General features: G+C 27.2%; 1 protein-coding gene and 1 pseudogene across 1 annotated transcript; one reads left to right on the plus strand and one right to left on the minus strand.

The window, feature by feature from the left end:
• Nucleotides 1-1,721: 1,721 nt before the first annotated feature.
• Nucleotides 1,722-4,526, minus strand: LOC113548971 (annotated as a pseudogene).
• Nucleotides 4,527-4,633: 107 nt separating this feature from the next.
• Nucleotides 4,634-10,083, plus strand: LOC113550659 (dolichyl-diphosphooligosaccharide--protein glycosyltransferase subunit STT3A). Its single transcript, XM_026952629.1, has 13 exons — nt 4,634-4,911; nt 5,611-5,725; nt 5,792-5,959; nt 6,052-6,303; nt 6,389-6,495; nt 6,695-6,886; nt 6,951-7,104; nt 7,169-7,407; nt 7,472-7,642; nt 7,716-7,904; nt 7,965-8,184; nt 8,251-8,439; nt 9,700-10,083. The coding sequence occupies exons 2-13, from the start codon at nt 5,623-5,625 to the stop codon at nt 9,882-9,884; spliced, it is 2,169 nt and encodes a 722-aa protein (XP_026808430.1). The 5' UTR covers nt 4,634-4,911; nt 5,611-5,622; the 3' UTR covers nt 9,885-10,083.
• Nucleotides 10,084-16,162: the final 6,079 nt, after the last annotated feature.

Raw genomic sequence — 16,162 nt, forward strand, 5'->3', positions numbered from 1 at the left:
ATTTTTAAACTAACTAATCTAAACGTGATCTGAGCATATACATTTTCTATGTTACGTACTTGCAGTGGCGGATTCAGAGGGGGGCGATTGGGCGATCGCCCCCTCCCCCCCGTTTTCTTAAAAAAAAGTCCTGATTTTATTTTTTGACGTAATTATACTTCAAGAGTAACAAAGTTATAGTGATATATTTTTTTATTACTATTATCTACTATAAAAAATATTTTTTTTGTTTTGTACGAGACTGTGGAAAGTAACATATGTATGTACCTAAATAAATATTTTATGAAAATTAATGTGTGCCTTTTAAAAATCGCCCCCCTCCCAGTTATCTTGGTCTGGATCCGCCCCTCCGTTCTTGTAAGACGAAGACAATATATACGAGCGGTGTTAAAATATAAGAGGCATATTTTCTTACACATATCAGTAAAAGTGTAAAAATATAAGTAAAATTGTAGTTTAATAATGTAGAATGTAGTTTTATAATATAAATCTATTTTTTAAAGTAAAAAGGCATATGTTTGTCGTGTATTCACTCACCGATATTTCCTTATTTTTATATTTTGTTTTTGTAAGTGTCAAAAATTATTGGGTCGAGTTTACCACCGATGACCTTTTTTATTATCTTAAATTTCCGGACCAAGTTTACAAACTACCTATTTTATTACCTAAAATTTCCGGCCGAATTTACAACAAAAAAGGTAACCACGGGCCCAGTTTACATTTGCCCTTCCATTGGACCCTGAATAAATAAATTGGACAAGCTTTGCTTCTTTGGGAGGGGGTGTTATATATACTGTATATTTTATATATTATTGTAAGTTAATCTAATTATGACAATATATATATTATTATTATAAAATACATTTTTTCATTATTAAAAAATTCATTCATTTTTAAATTTGCAGAAAATATTATGATCTGAATCGTCATAAATTATAAATAAAACAACTCTCATATGTAACATTAATAATGTTGTGAAATGTAAAGTATTACTAAATAAATAAGCTACCGACAACACCTATTGAAAAATATAATAATAAGACATTAGTATAAAACTATAAAAACTCACTTTACTAGGAGGGAAATTCTGAGCCGAAGGTTCTCCAATGTAATCAAGTAATTAATAGTATGTATATATAATATACTCGAAGGCCAGTATCATACATAGATAATATGGCCATAAACATATAACACACGTTCCCACGAAAATCGGAAATCAACCGAAAGGATATCGATAGTTAGAATACTAAACGATATTATGGTTACTTGGAACAATAATTTCACCTAGCACAGTCATCACGACCTAACCACCACTCTTTATGATCCGATCATATTTATAAGGGAGATCAATGCAAATGCTCGGCAGACGATTGGGGACACCTGGGCACTTCAAAGCTCAGAATCTGATTGTATCACTATTTAATATTTATTGCTTTGTATTATATTTTTAAAAGTACTAAAAATAAAGAAATCATTATAACTGTTTGTATCCACAACAATCTATATATTAATTTCGCATTGATATTCCTCTTCAACACATTTACACATTTGGGTCGTAACAAAAACTATAATTCTATTTACTTATTACTAAATAATAACAATTTTAAATTCTGTTAAAATCTAATATACTTTAATTTTGGAGTGTAAAGTTGAAACTGTAAACTTTTATTTGCGGTTTTATTCCACGTCCAAACATAATAATGAAGGCTATAATAATAGTTTTAATTAATTTTATCATTAATTCCTAATCCACAAATAAATATTAATGATACATAAGCAATTTTACGATTTTTTTTATTATAGTATCTGAAGTTAAAATAACTGTTGAGCAATACTGACTAACTGTATAGATTTTAATCTATTTCGTTCACGTTATTGTTACCTCTCTGTCATTTAACTTAAAGAAGTATAGACAGTATAGACAGTCACAGTACAGTATTTAGGTAAACGTAAAACGATGATGTAAAGTTGGTATATTACGGTTAAATCTGTTAGCTATATTTTGTGCTTGTTCAACTACACAATAATAATTAATAACTATATGGAAATACATATAATATAGTGACTTATAGTTACTAGCTATAGTAGCTATGAGCTGTGAGTCTGCGACTAAAAATTACAATATCTAAACATTCTATAAATAATTGTACCTATAACCGTGCTCTAGCTAACTTGGTTTAACAATAAACATTATTTTGACAGAGATTCTGGACTTGGCATTTAACTATAATTCTACAGTTGTATTGTATAAATAAACAATACATTATTATATAATAGTTAATTAATATGCTTTCGGTTGAGACCGTTGAGTTCTTCTCATTATATCTCGACGCATGGATTCGAAAAATAGAAACTTCTTCTCTTCGTTGTCTTTAATTTTCGTTTCGTTGCATTTCTGAACAGGGCATATTATAAGACATTGTATATTATTATCATGTATTGTAAAAGCAGTTATAACATTAATTAGTAAATTATTTATTTAATTGATTTTAGAATAATAATACCCTACCATATTTTCATAGAATATCCCGTAATATAAATCACTATTATTCATGGATTTTTTTAGTGTTTCGGTATTAAAATATGCAGGTTCTGTGTTTCTAAATTTGAAATTTATTTTTTTCTGCAAAGTATCTTTTATTGGAAATTTGTTGTTTATTTCAGAGCTATGGTTATTTGTATGGTTATGCATTTTTCGACAAGTCTCGTTTTTATAAATTTGATTTCTTTCTATTGGCTCAATTGCAGTCATTGGAAACGTTGTAGTATTGGCATTTAATCGAACTACGTTGTTACCAGTGTCATTGTGTAAAATATTTTCTAAATACCCAAATATCCGATCGACAATACTAGAAAAAAATGTTTTAATAAGAACTAATAATTGAATTACATCATCTATCATTATTAATTTTTTGAACAACTGCATTAAAGTTTATATAAATAAGTTAAAAATTATATAATTTGCATTAAATTGTACACAACTATACAGTTTTGAAATAAATAAGTAGTTAGGTATTACATTTTTCATTATTTATTAAACATTTAACGACGTATTTTATGTTTTATAAATGATAATTATTGTAACTTAGCAACAATTTCGTACTAATATAGATAGGTCATAGGTATACCTAAAGGCTAAAATTTAATAAAAAACAATGATGTAAGGAAAATTTCAAACTTTTAGAGTTTTACGATAATAGGAATATTGAGTTCAACTTATACCTATATTATGTCATAGATATAAAGTGAAAGTTATTTTAGTTAAATTTTAAACATTTTTTTCTATAATGTTGCCATACTCATAATTATTTAATATTCTAAGATTTTAATATTTTATAATACATTATTACCTATATAATCTAAATAAAAATCATTGGAAAAACAGGGGCCCATCTTCAAAATATCTTATTGTACTATTGATATTAACGATAATATATTATCGTTGTATGACGATAGACGATATAATTAATTAATTATTATAAAATATATATCCAGCAAGTTTACGAATTCGTTTTACTCACTAAGTTATCATTATAAAAAGTAAGTACCTATATGCATTCTAGTATCAGCAGTATCTAGTTATTGAAGTTATTCTAGTTCTTTCAATTATTTTATATTCCCATTTCTCTTTGTTTTTGTTCAGAATAATTTTCGTAGACTGAACTGACTTTGACGGGATTTTCAGTATTTTTCCTAAACTATAGGTTTGTAAAGGACTACAGTGAGCAATCTTGGTTACTTTTTATTCTGGAAATGATTAAGCATTATTCGTCGTAAAAATTTAAAACTTGCTTAAATTAGGTTGAAGATCTTAGTTGGAGCTGTTGTTGTTTAAATTGTCTTTTTTTTTTACATGTATTAGCTCTGGAAGTCTGGAACCAACGGAACGGCAGTCATCCTATCGTCAATTGCATTTTTTATGAATAAGAATACTAGGTACAGAAAACGGTTTTATACATATAGATCAACAAGACAACAAACTGAACAAACCCAACTCTTGTTCCCGGAAAATCGAGTGAAGAATTACATCCACAACGCCAATACCTGGCTATGACTTGTTTTATAGAGACTTTTTGAAAAATAAGTGACCATTCATTTAACCATTATATGTATATAAAAGTTTTAATCTTTTCTGTTGTACGAGTATTTCACCGTGTTACTTATATATTACATATATAGTAGTTTTTGATCTAAGCATTCTAAGCCCTGAGCTGGCAATCATGGTCTTGGAATAAAATAAGATATCTTCTAAGGCCGTGTATGCATGTAGCTTGTTGTTCAACGATTGGTGTATTGCAGTGAAGCCGCCAAGCATACACGTCTGTGCCCCGTCAGACGTGCGTACTCTGTCTTAACTGTAGTCCACCGTCCAAAACCATGCACCAACAGGCTACGACCACTGACGTAGTGACGACGTCTCTGTCAAACAGTGAGTTTTTCCGGGCATTCATGATTACTATTTGCAAAATTGCAACGCCAACAGCAACACGGTGAACTCGGTTAGCACCATGGTAATGCAAAACCATGGTTATTGTTTAACAAACAGTAACAATATACTTTTGGAACCCCTGCATTTTCTTATCAAATATTGCTTGCGGTACGTATTCTATTGCTCATACTAACTCCTGCGACACCTCTAATAATAATAATAATAATAAATCGTAGCGTAAATTTTTAGTCTACTCGGACCGTAACTTCGAATTTCAAAGAAAATGTCCGTTACCGTCTTGCGTGGGGATATCGATAAATTATAATATTGTTCGATGTCATAAGTTTATGTACCCCGTCAAGATGTACTCAACATTCCTGTCGATAAAGTCATAATAATATTATTAGTATTACTGTTATTATTAAGTCGTGATTGCTGGTGGTAAAACGCCGGGCCGAGTATTTTAATAAGCCGTCGTAAACGTAAGTAACTTGTTTTTTGTATTAGTTTAGGGACAGGTGCTTGATGTTGGTCTGAACGAAGTGTAATATTCGATCAACGACCATTTTCAAATGTAAAATGGTTTTTTGTTTACAGTCTTGTGTTTAGATGTCATAGTCAATATTTTCGAGATTAAATAAGTAGTCAGTATTGGCAGTTTAATGTTTTGGTTTAAATACTGTACTAGTTTCATTTATATACGGTTTTAAAGACAATTTAAATAGAAAGGAACTTAAAATATCAATTATTTTAATATTATTTTTATTATTTTTTGGATTACATTTTTTTAATTTTCGAGTAGGTACTTTGACTATACCAAACATTAAAATACTCAATGAATACATTGTTATATATAGTTTTTAATACCCAATTGATTTATAATCAAATTGTTTATATTTTTATTTTTATTTCAATTAAATATATTGAATTGGTGTTTCTAAATAATCAAGTATTACAAATCGTACATTTGTGACAATTGTCAACTATTCTATATACCGTGATATGAATACTTCATACTTGTATAATAGATAAGTATCTGTACCAACAATTGTTTACAAAAAAAAATAATCACTTATAAGTTATAGTACCTAAAAATAAAATTATACCTCTGGTACTCTGTTTTTTTCTGTTTTAAATCTAAAACTTAAATAAAATAGATGTTAATCTTTTATTTCTTATAGATTCCAATTATAATGAGTTCCACTGTGTTATACAAGCCATTGCTATTTGGCATGTCCAACGAAAAACAAGAATCTTTTTTAAAGATGACTATCTTAACTACTGCAGCAGTACTATGTGAGTGTAATATTAAATTATTTTATTTTACTTTTTAATAATTTAATGCAATAAAAATGTTTTCAGCTTTTGCAACAAGACTTTTTTCTGTACTTCGATTTGAAAGTGTTATTCATGAATTTGATCCATACTTCAACTATCGTACAACACAATATCTTGCGGAAGAAGGATTTTATAAATTTCATAATTGGTTTGATGATCGAGCATGGTATCCACTTGGTAGAATAATTGGAGGTAATTTTTAAAGAATAATATATTATTATGCATTAAAAAAAATTAAAATATTAGTAATGACAAAAAATTGTAATTATACATGTTATTTTTAGGTACAATTTACCCTGGTTTAATGATAACATCGACCGTCATTTACAACACTCTTCATTTTATCAATTTAACTTTAGAAATTCGAAACATATGTGTTTTTTTAGCACCTTTGTTTTCTAGTTTTACTACTATAATTACATTCCTTTTGACCAAAGAGTTAAAAGATACCCGTGCTGGACTTATTGCAGCTGCCATGATAGCAATTGTTCCAGGCTACATATCTCGTTCGGTTGCTGGATCTTATGATAATGAAGGTAAATTATTAATATTTTATACTATAGTTAAAATTTTATATTAAAATAATAAAGGTTATAACGTGATAAATATATTTGTTTTCAGCCATTGCTATTTTTTGTATGCTTTTAACCTATTATGCATGGATAAAATCTGTGAAAACGGGTAGTATACTATGGTCTGCGTTTACTGCACTTGCATATTTTTACATGGTAAGATAAACATTTGAATTCTAAATAGTAATTGAAATTTATAAACTATATATGTTATAATGAATAATAATTATTAAGTTCACAAATTTATCTCATATAGTTAATTTTAAGTTTTAATTATCCTGTGCTAGGAGCTTAAAAATGTTTTATTACTATTTTTAATTATATTATTTTAATAAAATTGGATTTTATTTTTTAGGTATCATCTTGGGGTGGATATGTGTTCTTAATAAATTTAATACCAATGCATGTATTTGTTTTGATGGTTACTGGACGATTTTCGCATAGAATCTATGTAGCATACAGCACTGTATACTGTATTGGTACCATATTGTCAATGCAAATATCATTTGTTGGGTTCCAACCAGTCCAAACTTCTGAGCATATGATGGTATGATTAATATTTATCGAAACTTTAAAAAAAAATTTAATACAACTTTTTTTTATTTATGAAGGCTTTAGGTGTATTTGGTTTATGTCAAATACTTGGTGGGATAAATTACATGCGAACAAAGATTGTTGGAGATGATTTTCAAACATTGCTCCAGTTTATTATATATTTAATTGGAGGTGTTGTCATTGCTTTTGGCACTTTACTTACAATAACTGGTAAAAAGAATAAATATAATTTAAAACATTTTTGTTAAATTTCTTAACATTATAAATTTTGAAGGAAAAATTGCTCCATGGACTGGCCGTTTCTATACATTATTGGATCCATCTTATGCTAAAAATCACATACCGATCATTGCATCTGTTTCTGAACATCAACCTACATCTTGGTCTTCATTTTATTTTGATTTACACATACAGGTGTTCCTGTTTCCTGTTGGATTATATTTTTGTTTTTCAAAGCTTACAGATGCTAATATTTTTGTGATACTTTATGGAGTTACTAGCATTTACTTTGCTGTTAGTATATTTAAATTTATTTTGGTTTTAGATTTGAATTTAAAACATTTTGAAATTATTTTAGGGTGTAATGGTACGTTTAATGTTAGTCCTTGCGCCAGTAATGTGTATTTTATCTGGTATTGGCGCTTCATCTATGTTATCAACTTACATGACACAATACCTTGAGAGTTCATCCAAAGTACCTGAAAAAAAATCAAAGAAAAATGAAAATAGCAAATCAATGAAAAGTGAAGTAAGTTGATTGTTAAAATATTAAATTATAGTAAGTATCTGTTAAATAATTCATTTTTATTTTTAAAATTTAGATTGCTACTGCATTTGTAACGATGCTTACATTTATGCTGATTTCTTATGTATTTCATTGTACATGGGTTACCTCCGAAGCATATAGTTCACCAAGTATTGTGTTGTCAGCTCGCTCACATGATGGTTCTCAAGTTATTTTTGATGATTTCAGAGAAGCATATTACTGGCTGCGTATGAATACAGCTGAAGTAATTAAAATAAATGTTAATGGTTTTACATTTTCTAAATTATTTATTCTTTACTTTAAGGATGCTCGAGTAATGTCATGGTGGGATTATGGTTATCAAATTACAGCGATGGCTAATAGAACAATTTTAGTGGATAATAACACGTGGAATAATACTCATATTTCTAGAGTTGGACAAGCTATGTCATCTGGCGAAGATGAAGCTTATGAGATAATGAGGGAACTAGATGTTGATTATGTGCTAGTCATTTTTGGTGGTGTTGTTGGTTATTCATCAGATGGTAACTAATAATATTATATTTGTAATTTTATTTCTGAACTTAAATTTATATATTTTTTTTTCATAGATATAAATAAATTTTTATGGATGGTGCGTATTGGTGGTTCAACTGAAAAAGGTAGACATATTAAAGAATCTGATTATTACTCACCAAGTGGAGAATTTCGCGTGGATAAAGAAGGTTCAAAGAAATTGAAAAATTCATTGATGTATAAAATGTGTTACTATAGATTTGGTCAAGTTTTTTCTGAAGGAGGTAATTAAATGTTTTCAATAATTTATTATAATATAAGTATTAAAAATATATTTTTTTTAAGGAGTTTATATTTATACCAATAGGCAATAACCAAAGAAAATAAACTTTTTATAAAGTTAATTTTTTAATTTTGTTAATTAGTTCAGGTATTTCCAGGAACATAGTGTCCCGTGAGGATTTACCCATTGCAATATCTCCTGAATTAATGGAGATATCTTAAAACTCTTCCTTTTTTTTTTTTATTTATATAAGACAGGAGTATTTCATATTTTAATTTAGTTTAATGTTTTAGTAAAAAAAGTTTAAAAAAATTATTTTTTATTTAATTATTTTTAAAACAAGTTGACTGCCATGAATACCGTAGTTGGTACTCTCATGATTTATCTTGTACGCCACGGAATTTTTATAGAGCTGTCCTAGAATGCTTTAAGTACTAATACTAGTACTCACACACTGTTTGATTTTTGTTAACCGTTTAACCATAATAATTATCAATTTTTTTATAATTACGTCACTGTGTACCATTATTGGTACTCAATAATTCAAAAAACATAAAACCCTACGAGTCAAAACCAATGATTACCAAATTTGGTACTCATTGTATATGAGGACAGATTTATAAAAATACCGTGACTGTCAACTTGTTAAGAAAAATTGAAAATAGACTTTTTTGTTGAAACATTTTAAGTTTCAACCTTTTATTTTTAATATTTTTTTCTAGTTTTGAGAAAAATTGTGAATTACTTAATACCATATAAGTATTAGTGTTATCAAACGTGGCCTGCAAGCTCGTGTCCATATTATAATAAAAACATATTCTCAAAATTAAAAAAATATATATTAAAAATCAAAATGCTAATGAAAATAAAAATTATTTTTTAACTTTTTACCAAAATATGAAACCCTTTTAGTCCTTGTCCCTATGAGTCTTATAAAAAATAGCTTTGTGATATCTCGATTAATTCAGGAGATATTGCAATGAGTATTTACAGGGTTATACTCACAGGACTGTATTTGATACTACATAGAATATTAGAAAGATAATATTATGCAAGAGTTAATTTAATTTAAAAATAACAGTAATTCCTACTTATTCTGAAAATAGAGTAAAAATTCAAATTTTGATATCCAAATTTAAATAAATTTATCTTTCATTACCGACTTTTGTCAGTGTAATTCTTTATAAAAACAATAAATTATAAATATATACTCTCCTCTCTCTGAACTACATATAATTTATGATATTTATTATTATTATAGGAAAGCCTGCTGGTTATGATCGCGTTCGTAATGCAGAGATTGGGGTAAAAAATGTAACATTACATGTAGTTGACGAAGCATATACAACTGAACATTGGCTTGTTCGTATATACAGGGTAAAGGACTACGATAATCGGGGAGGTAAAATGAAGCCAAACAAAGTATCAAATTACTATGAACAATGATAAAATTTATACGAAACAATTATACGAACAAAACACTTAATTTTAATTTGTAAACCTTGTGTTCTTTTTACAATTTTTTAAGATTATGTTGGTTATACAATATTTTGTTTATTCATTAATTTTTTTTTTTTAATGTGTATTTCAATTGCTCAATTTATGTGCTTGAAATTTACAAAATACATTAAAACATATATTGGAATGTGCAATTCTTTTTTCCAAAGTAATAGATGCTATTTTTTTCTATTCCAATCATACTATTATTATTATTATTACTTATTCATTATTATAACTACAATATAATAAAACATACATTTCATTTGATATGAAATATTTTATTTTTTGGTAAATTTTCAACGATTTATTATTTTTAGATAATTTAAATAAAGAGTTTGATATTATGATTTTATTTTGGTAAAAATGCTGAGTTTCGGATAAAGACATATACTTATTGCAATATTTATGCAATATTTTCTTAAATAATTCCATTAATATAAAATAAATACGTTTCATTTAAACAAAATTGTGTTGTCATTATAGAACCATTTAATTATAAAATCTTTTTTTTATACTAAAAAAGTAGTTGATGTTGGATAAAAGAAAAATTTAAACAATTAATAAGCTGCTTGTTATTGATAGTAAAATATACATAATTTAAAAAATATGTTGATTAAAAAGTATTTGAGAAGTATAAGTACAATGGATAACATTCTTAAAAAGATACAGATGGCCGACAAAAATAACTTGACAAAGTCAAGTGGACTTGGACAAAACCAAAAATGAGGGTTAGGCGTTAAAAAAAATGTGAAAGCTTTAGGGTTGGATAGAAAAGTATGAGCATTTGATAAAAATGGCTGAAAAGATGATCCCAGAATGGCTTGAAAAAGGAAAGATATCTTTAAATATTCTATGCCCATGTTCTAAAAACATTTTAGTTCATATTACCAATCAGACATTCTGATCAAAGTAATAAGAAATCAAAACTCACATTAGCTGTCTTGAAGTTAAAAGTGAAAAGATTGGTATCATCATATCTGTCATGTACAGCTTAACTGCTTTACAGTTCTCCAAGATTTAACACTGAAATATCAAAATTTCCCTTCATATGCCAAATACACCTGAGCTTTTTCTACAATTTTACCAGATCTTTCATGATGAATCCTTACATATTATATGAGGTCTACATAAGGATTTTTGCCTCTTATCTGTACCACCAGTTATTAAACAGAATTCAATAATTTGTACAATCACTCTTCGTACATTAGCTAATCATTGAAGTATTTTACTTCTAGTATCTGTATAACACTGAGAGGAATGGCTTTCTATAAAATTCACTACGACTCAGTATTATATCTTTTATATCGTTACGTTTCTCGACTCAGTTATACAAGGGACCATACATTTTTCAATCAAATACGATTATATTCTGGCGTTTCCCTTGGGAGTTATTCAAGCTTTACAAACATAATACATAAAATACGTTAGAATCGGCAATACGTGCGATTTGTAAGCAGGATTTTTTTTTTATTTGTGTGATAATAACTTCGCTTTAAACAAATTAAGTAAGCTGTAGTAACGCAAGTCAATATTACTTTATTTTGTTGTGCATCGTGATTCGAGACCGTTGATCGATATAATTTGTATTATTTCGTCGAGCGTCAATCAAAACGTTTGGACGTGAAAAACATTGAATCATTAAAGGATATATAGGATGATAATACATTGGTAATATTGAATAAATAAATAATTATAATTAAATATTAATTGAAATTCAGAATGATTTCGTTGCATCCGATAATTATTATGGCTGCTAGTTAGGTTAATATCAATAAAACTAGTTTTTAAATAACAATTTATTATACCGGATAAATGAATACACGGCATATATGTACCTAAATTGCCTATTCATAACGCCGTATTGCCGTTGTTGAAATATATTAAAATAATGTTTTAAATATTTAAAAATTTTATCAAAACGAAACCTTTTATTTAATTAAGAAAATAAATAATTACACTAATAAAAACTGAGCGTTTATGGTCCTAAAATTTAAACTATATTGTGTATAACACAAAAAACTTAAAAATGTATGCTTTTAAATATATAAAAATCAAATTTCTTTGATTGCTTTCGAAATAATTTATACTACCTCGTTCCGTTGTGTCCTAAAATAGAATTTATAACAAAACAACGTTTTTATTACGAAAATACGAATATTCAATATCTAACAAGAATAACAGTTTAATAATTTATAGTAGGTATATTTTCAGATATTATATTTATAATAATATTTAGATTATTGTGTGATATTACATTTCACTTATATCTGCAGCGATAAATAGAGTAGACGCGTAGAAAATGAATAAGAAACCAAAAATATTCCATCAGCGAGAAAATATATGGGTTTTGATTGTGATTACATTATTAATGGAGGCAAATCTTTATTATTTTTTAAATGATACGCAAAACGACGCAACGTTGCGTATAGAAAATATACTACAATCGCTTTGTACTTTGCGCCCCCCCCCGCTTACCATTACGTCCTGCATGGTTAGGTATCATTAGGGATTCATTTTTATTTATTGAAATTCTCAGGAAAATAAAATGCTTTAGATTAGAACACGAGATTTAAATGTAAATAACTTAAAAAATATATTAAAATGATAAAAAATTCGATAATATTTTCAAAAACGTTTTACCTGGTATAAATCTGTATACTTATTGTATTATATAGTTATCTAATAAAATAAAAATAATTTTTTAATATATTGAGATTATTTTTTCATGTACATTCCCACCGATAGTACCCGATAGAGTATTACGAACTTTTTTAATAGTCGCGATAACGCACATAGTTACATGGTACGGATATATTCGCATATAAAACATATAAGGTGTAAATTGATAAATGATTGTTAATTGTAATTTTAGCCAAATCTCTCCACCGTTCCGGGATGGATACAAGCCGAAAAGTATTTATTTGTAATTTACAAAAACGGTTTATATAAGTATTTTATAATTATTTTACATTTATGAATAAATGGTTTTATATTATAATATACATAATGATTATTTTCTCAAAAAATATATCAAAAAGCATAAGCAATACAAAAAAGTGAAGGAAACGGAAAAAAATGGTTTTGCGTTCAAGTGGATTTTGTAGAAATCCCGAACGTACTTTAATCACAAATTCACAAAGTACAGTAGTTTCAGTCTCAGCTCCGGCGTGTACTTAAAAAGTGAGGAGAGTTCTGTTTAATATGCCACAGCTACCAATTATAAATACGAGCTATCAAAAGGGAATTCCAAAAGACTAATTTATTTAATTTAAAGATTTTAAGAAATCCTTAAAGATTTATACAAACAGTATTATTAAACAATGAAAAATAAATATATTTATAGGAATAATACTTTATTCGAGTGTATTCGATTTCTTAGGTTTGTATACACTTGACGTTATAAAAGATGGAATTTATACATACAAGTAGGTAGTTAGTTAGTAATAAATATAATATTAAAATGGCACAATAATGATACTGATTAAAAATTTAAATATTTTTTAGATTTATTATTAACATTAAATGTGTTTTACGAAAACTAATAATAATAGTAATAATAAATATGCATTTACTGTCATTAATATTTATAGTTGCATAATATTATAATAATTAAAAACACACAAAAGTATTTTCTCCTCAAAGTTAATGGCTGTGTTTGAGCAGAGAGAATATAATTAGTATAAATAATATAACCAGGTAATTAAACGTAACGGAACTTAAACTTAAGCAAATAGATATCATAAAAGGTAATTTATACAAGTTATAATGTGTAAAAATATATTTTTACAAATAAATGAATGCAATAAATATCTGATTAAACTTTTCTATAACTGACAGTTATAAATACAAATGTTTAGATAGATAATTAAAATATGAATGTTAGTATCTACTATGTAACTTGAAGGACGTTGTCTCTAGCTATGAAATCCAAAAGGTAAGTATATCTTAAGTTATAACAGTACTGGTGTAATTAAGTGATTTGTTAATAGTTATGCCAAACTTAAGAATATACGTATGTAGTAAATATTAAATTTTGCTACAGCATGAAGGTTTACATTTTTTTTTAAATATCACAAATACATGTTTAACAATGCCACTAACTCTAGTATAATTGTTAATAACTAAAGAAGAATATCCAAGTTTGGTTAAAGTAATTATAAATATGCCTTAGACTCAGTAGAATTTGAAAACAAATTTACATTAACGTTAACGTTAACATAGATTACATTATTGTTACTTTTAAAATTATTATCTGAAAGATAATTATATTTTATAATAGGTAAAATACTGATTTATATCGCCATATTGTGATTTATAATGTTTATACGATTATATACATTATACTATTATTATGTATTTATGTATATATATATATATACATTTTTGTATCGTTGATTTGTCAAAGATACTTTTCAGTTTAAAGTGATTGTATTGAATTTTAGTTGAATGATGATCACTTTCATAAAACATAATATATTATTAATTATAAACATTTATTAAACCTATACAAATATATAGGTATCGACTTATATTTTATATATTGAATGATTTTTAAGAAAAATACAAACTATAGTACCTACCTCTATTATTATGATGCTTTTAACTATTAGCTGTTTTGATATGTTGTGTTTTAGCATATTATGAAAAATAAAATTGACAGTTTTAAAGATTTTAAGTCCAACGTCTAATTTTATTATTTTACTTTTAAAATTGTATCTATCCTATCCTTTTAAGTTACTATAATCAACCACTTCAACGCCATAAAATTTCATCATTTATCGCTAGATGATTTTTTTTCACTTAAGATTTCTGATTATATACATAATAATATATAATATATAATACATTATTTGAGTTTATCACAAAATAGTTGCTAATACGGTATGCATTTATAATATATAAAACAAAAATGTGTAAATAAATCTCCATTACGAAAGCGATGATGTTCTATAAGCAAGTTCTTACCCATAAAAATCGTAAAATTGAGTTTTTGGTAAATTTCGTGATTGTCGATTGTTGATTTTATTGGCTTTGACCACGTTTGCTTAAATAAAAAAATAAAAATAAATTGACCAACATTAATGCAATATTGGATAACGTTCAGATGTATTAATGCACGGTTTTCATAATTTTGGTGGGTTCTATAGCCAAGCTATTATTGCCTCAATTCGACAATAAAGTATTTTATCGTAAACACCTATCTAATATCCGATAAGTTAAACCATTGATTATATAATCAATGGTTGAACTAATATAATGGGGTGGCATTATATTATATAAAGAACAACAGACGAGAGAAGATGATTACAATTGTTTACAATAAAAATACAAATTTTCATATGTAAGACTTTTTTTCTTCCAAATTGAGATTTCTTGAATTATTTTTTAACAATAATATTCTTTACAAAAGAAAAAAAAAATATGTAATTCAAATCCACCCGTATCACCTCTCATCCTCAAATAACATTACTGAATTAACGTCAATATGAATGTGTACCACATGACGTATTATATACAATCCACTGTATGTGCTAATAATATACAGGGCGGTTCACCAAGCAAGTTCTCAACGAATTTCCCTTTCTAATACCGTGTGTATTAAAATTTTGATTTTTGGGATACTCAATTATTACATACCTAGAGTCTAGAGATCACATTATTGAATACTCACATTTTTTATATAATTTAAGGAATGTCTAAATCGTGAACATTAGGTTTTTGGATGCCTAGACGATTATAAATCAAAATTTAAACGAGTTGTTTTCTATGTGTTATGCGATTACGATATGTTTACCTACAAACAAGACATAATAGTAGACGATATTAATATTTTAAGATATTGGGGCTGTGGTGATGTCAAAATTGTAGTAATTTAAATTAGCCTATTAACATTTTTGTAACACCGTCCGAGAATTAATCTGACCGAATATCAATTCTGTTATTTTATGTTCTGCGTACAAGACCGCCATCGCGGACTTTCACTCGCAATACCCGGGGGGGGGGTACCTATTCAATTTACGAATACTGAAAATTCTTAATGTTTCGTTTCCCGTGCACTCCTCGAACGGCGTATACTATATAGACGAAAGCAATATATACGTATTTGAAAACATCGTTATCATTGCCTACGCGTACGGCGTACGGGCGGACCTACTCGAAAGTTCCAAAATAACCGGGATTTGAATAAACGCATTTCGTCCTAGGATAAAAGTGCGAGCTGTGCG

The sequence above is a fragment of the Rhopalosiphum maidis genome, chromosome 4 (genome assembly GCF_003676215.2).
Source record: "Rhopalosiphum maidis isolate BTI-1 chromosome 4, ASM367621v3, whole genome shotgun sequence".
In the NCBI taxonomy this organism is placed as follows: domain Eukaryota; kingdom Metazoa; phylum Arthropoda; class Insecta; order Hemiptera; family Aphididae; genus Rhopalosiphum; species Rhopalosiphum maidis.

Excerpts from the sequence above, each read along its gene's own strand:
- LOC113550659 (XM_026952629.1), top strand. The coding sequence starts at position 5,623 with ATGAGTTCCACTGTGTTATACAAGCCATTGCTATTTGGCATGTCCAAC. Across the intron at positions 5,726-5,791 it reads AACTACTGCAGCAGTACTAT|CTTTTGCAACAAGACTTTTT; the intron begins GTGAGTGTAATA and ends AAATGTTTTCAG. Across the intron at positions 7,905-7,964 it reads TGCGTATGAATACAGCTGAA|GATGCTCGAGTAATGTCATG; the intron begins GTAATTAAAATA and ends CTTTACTTTAAG.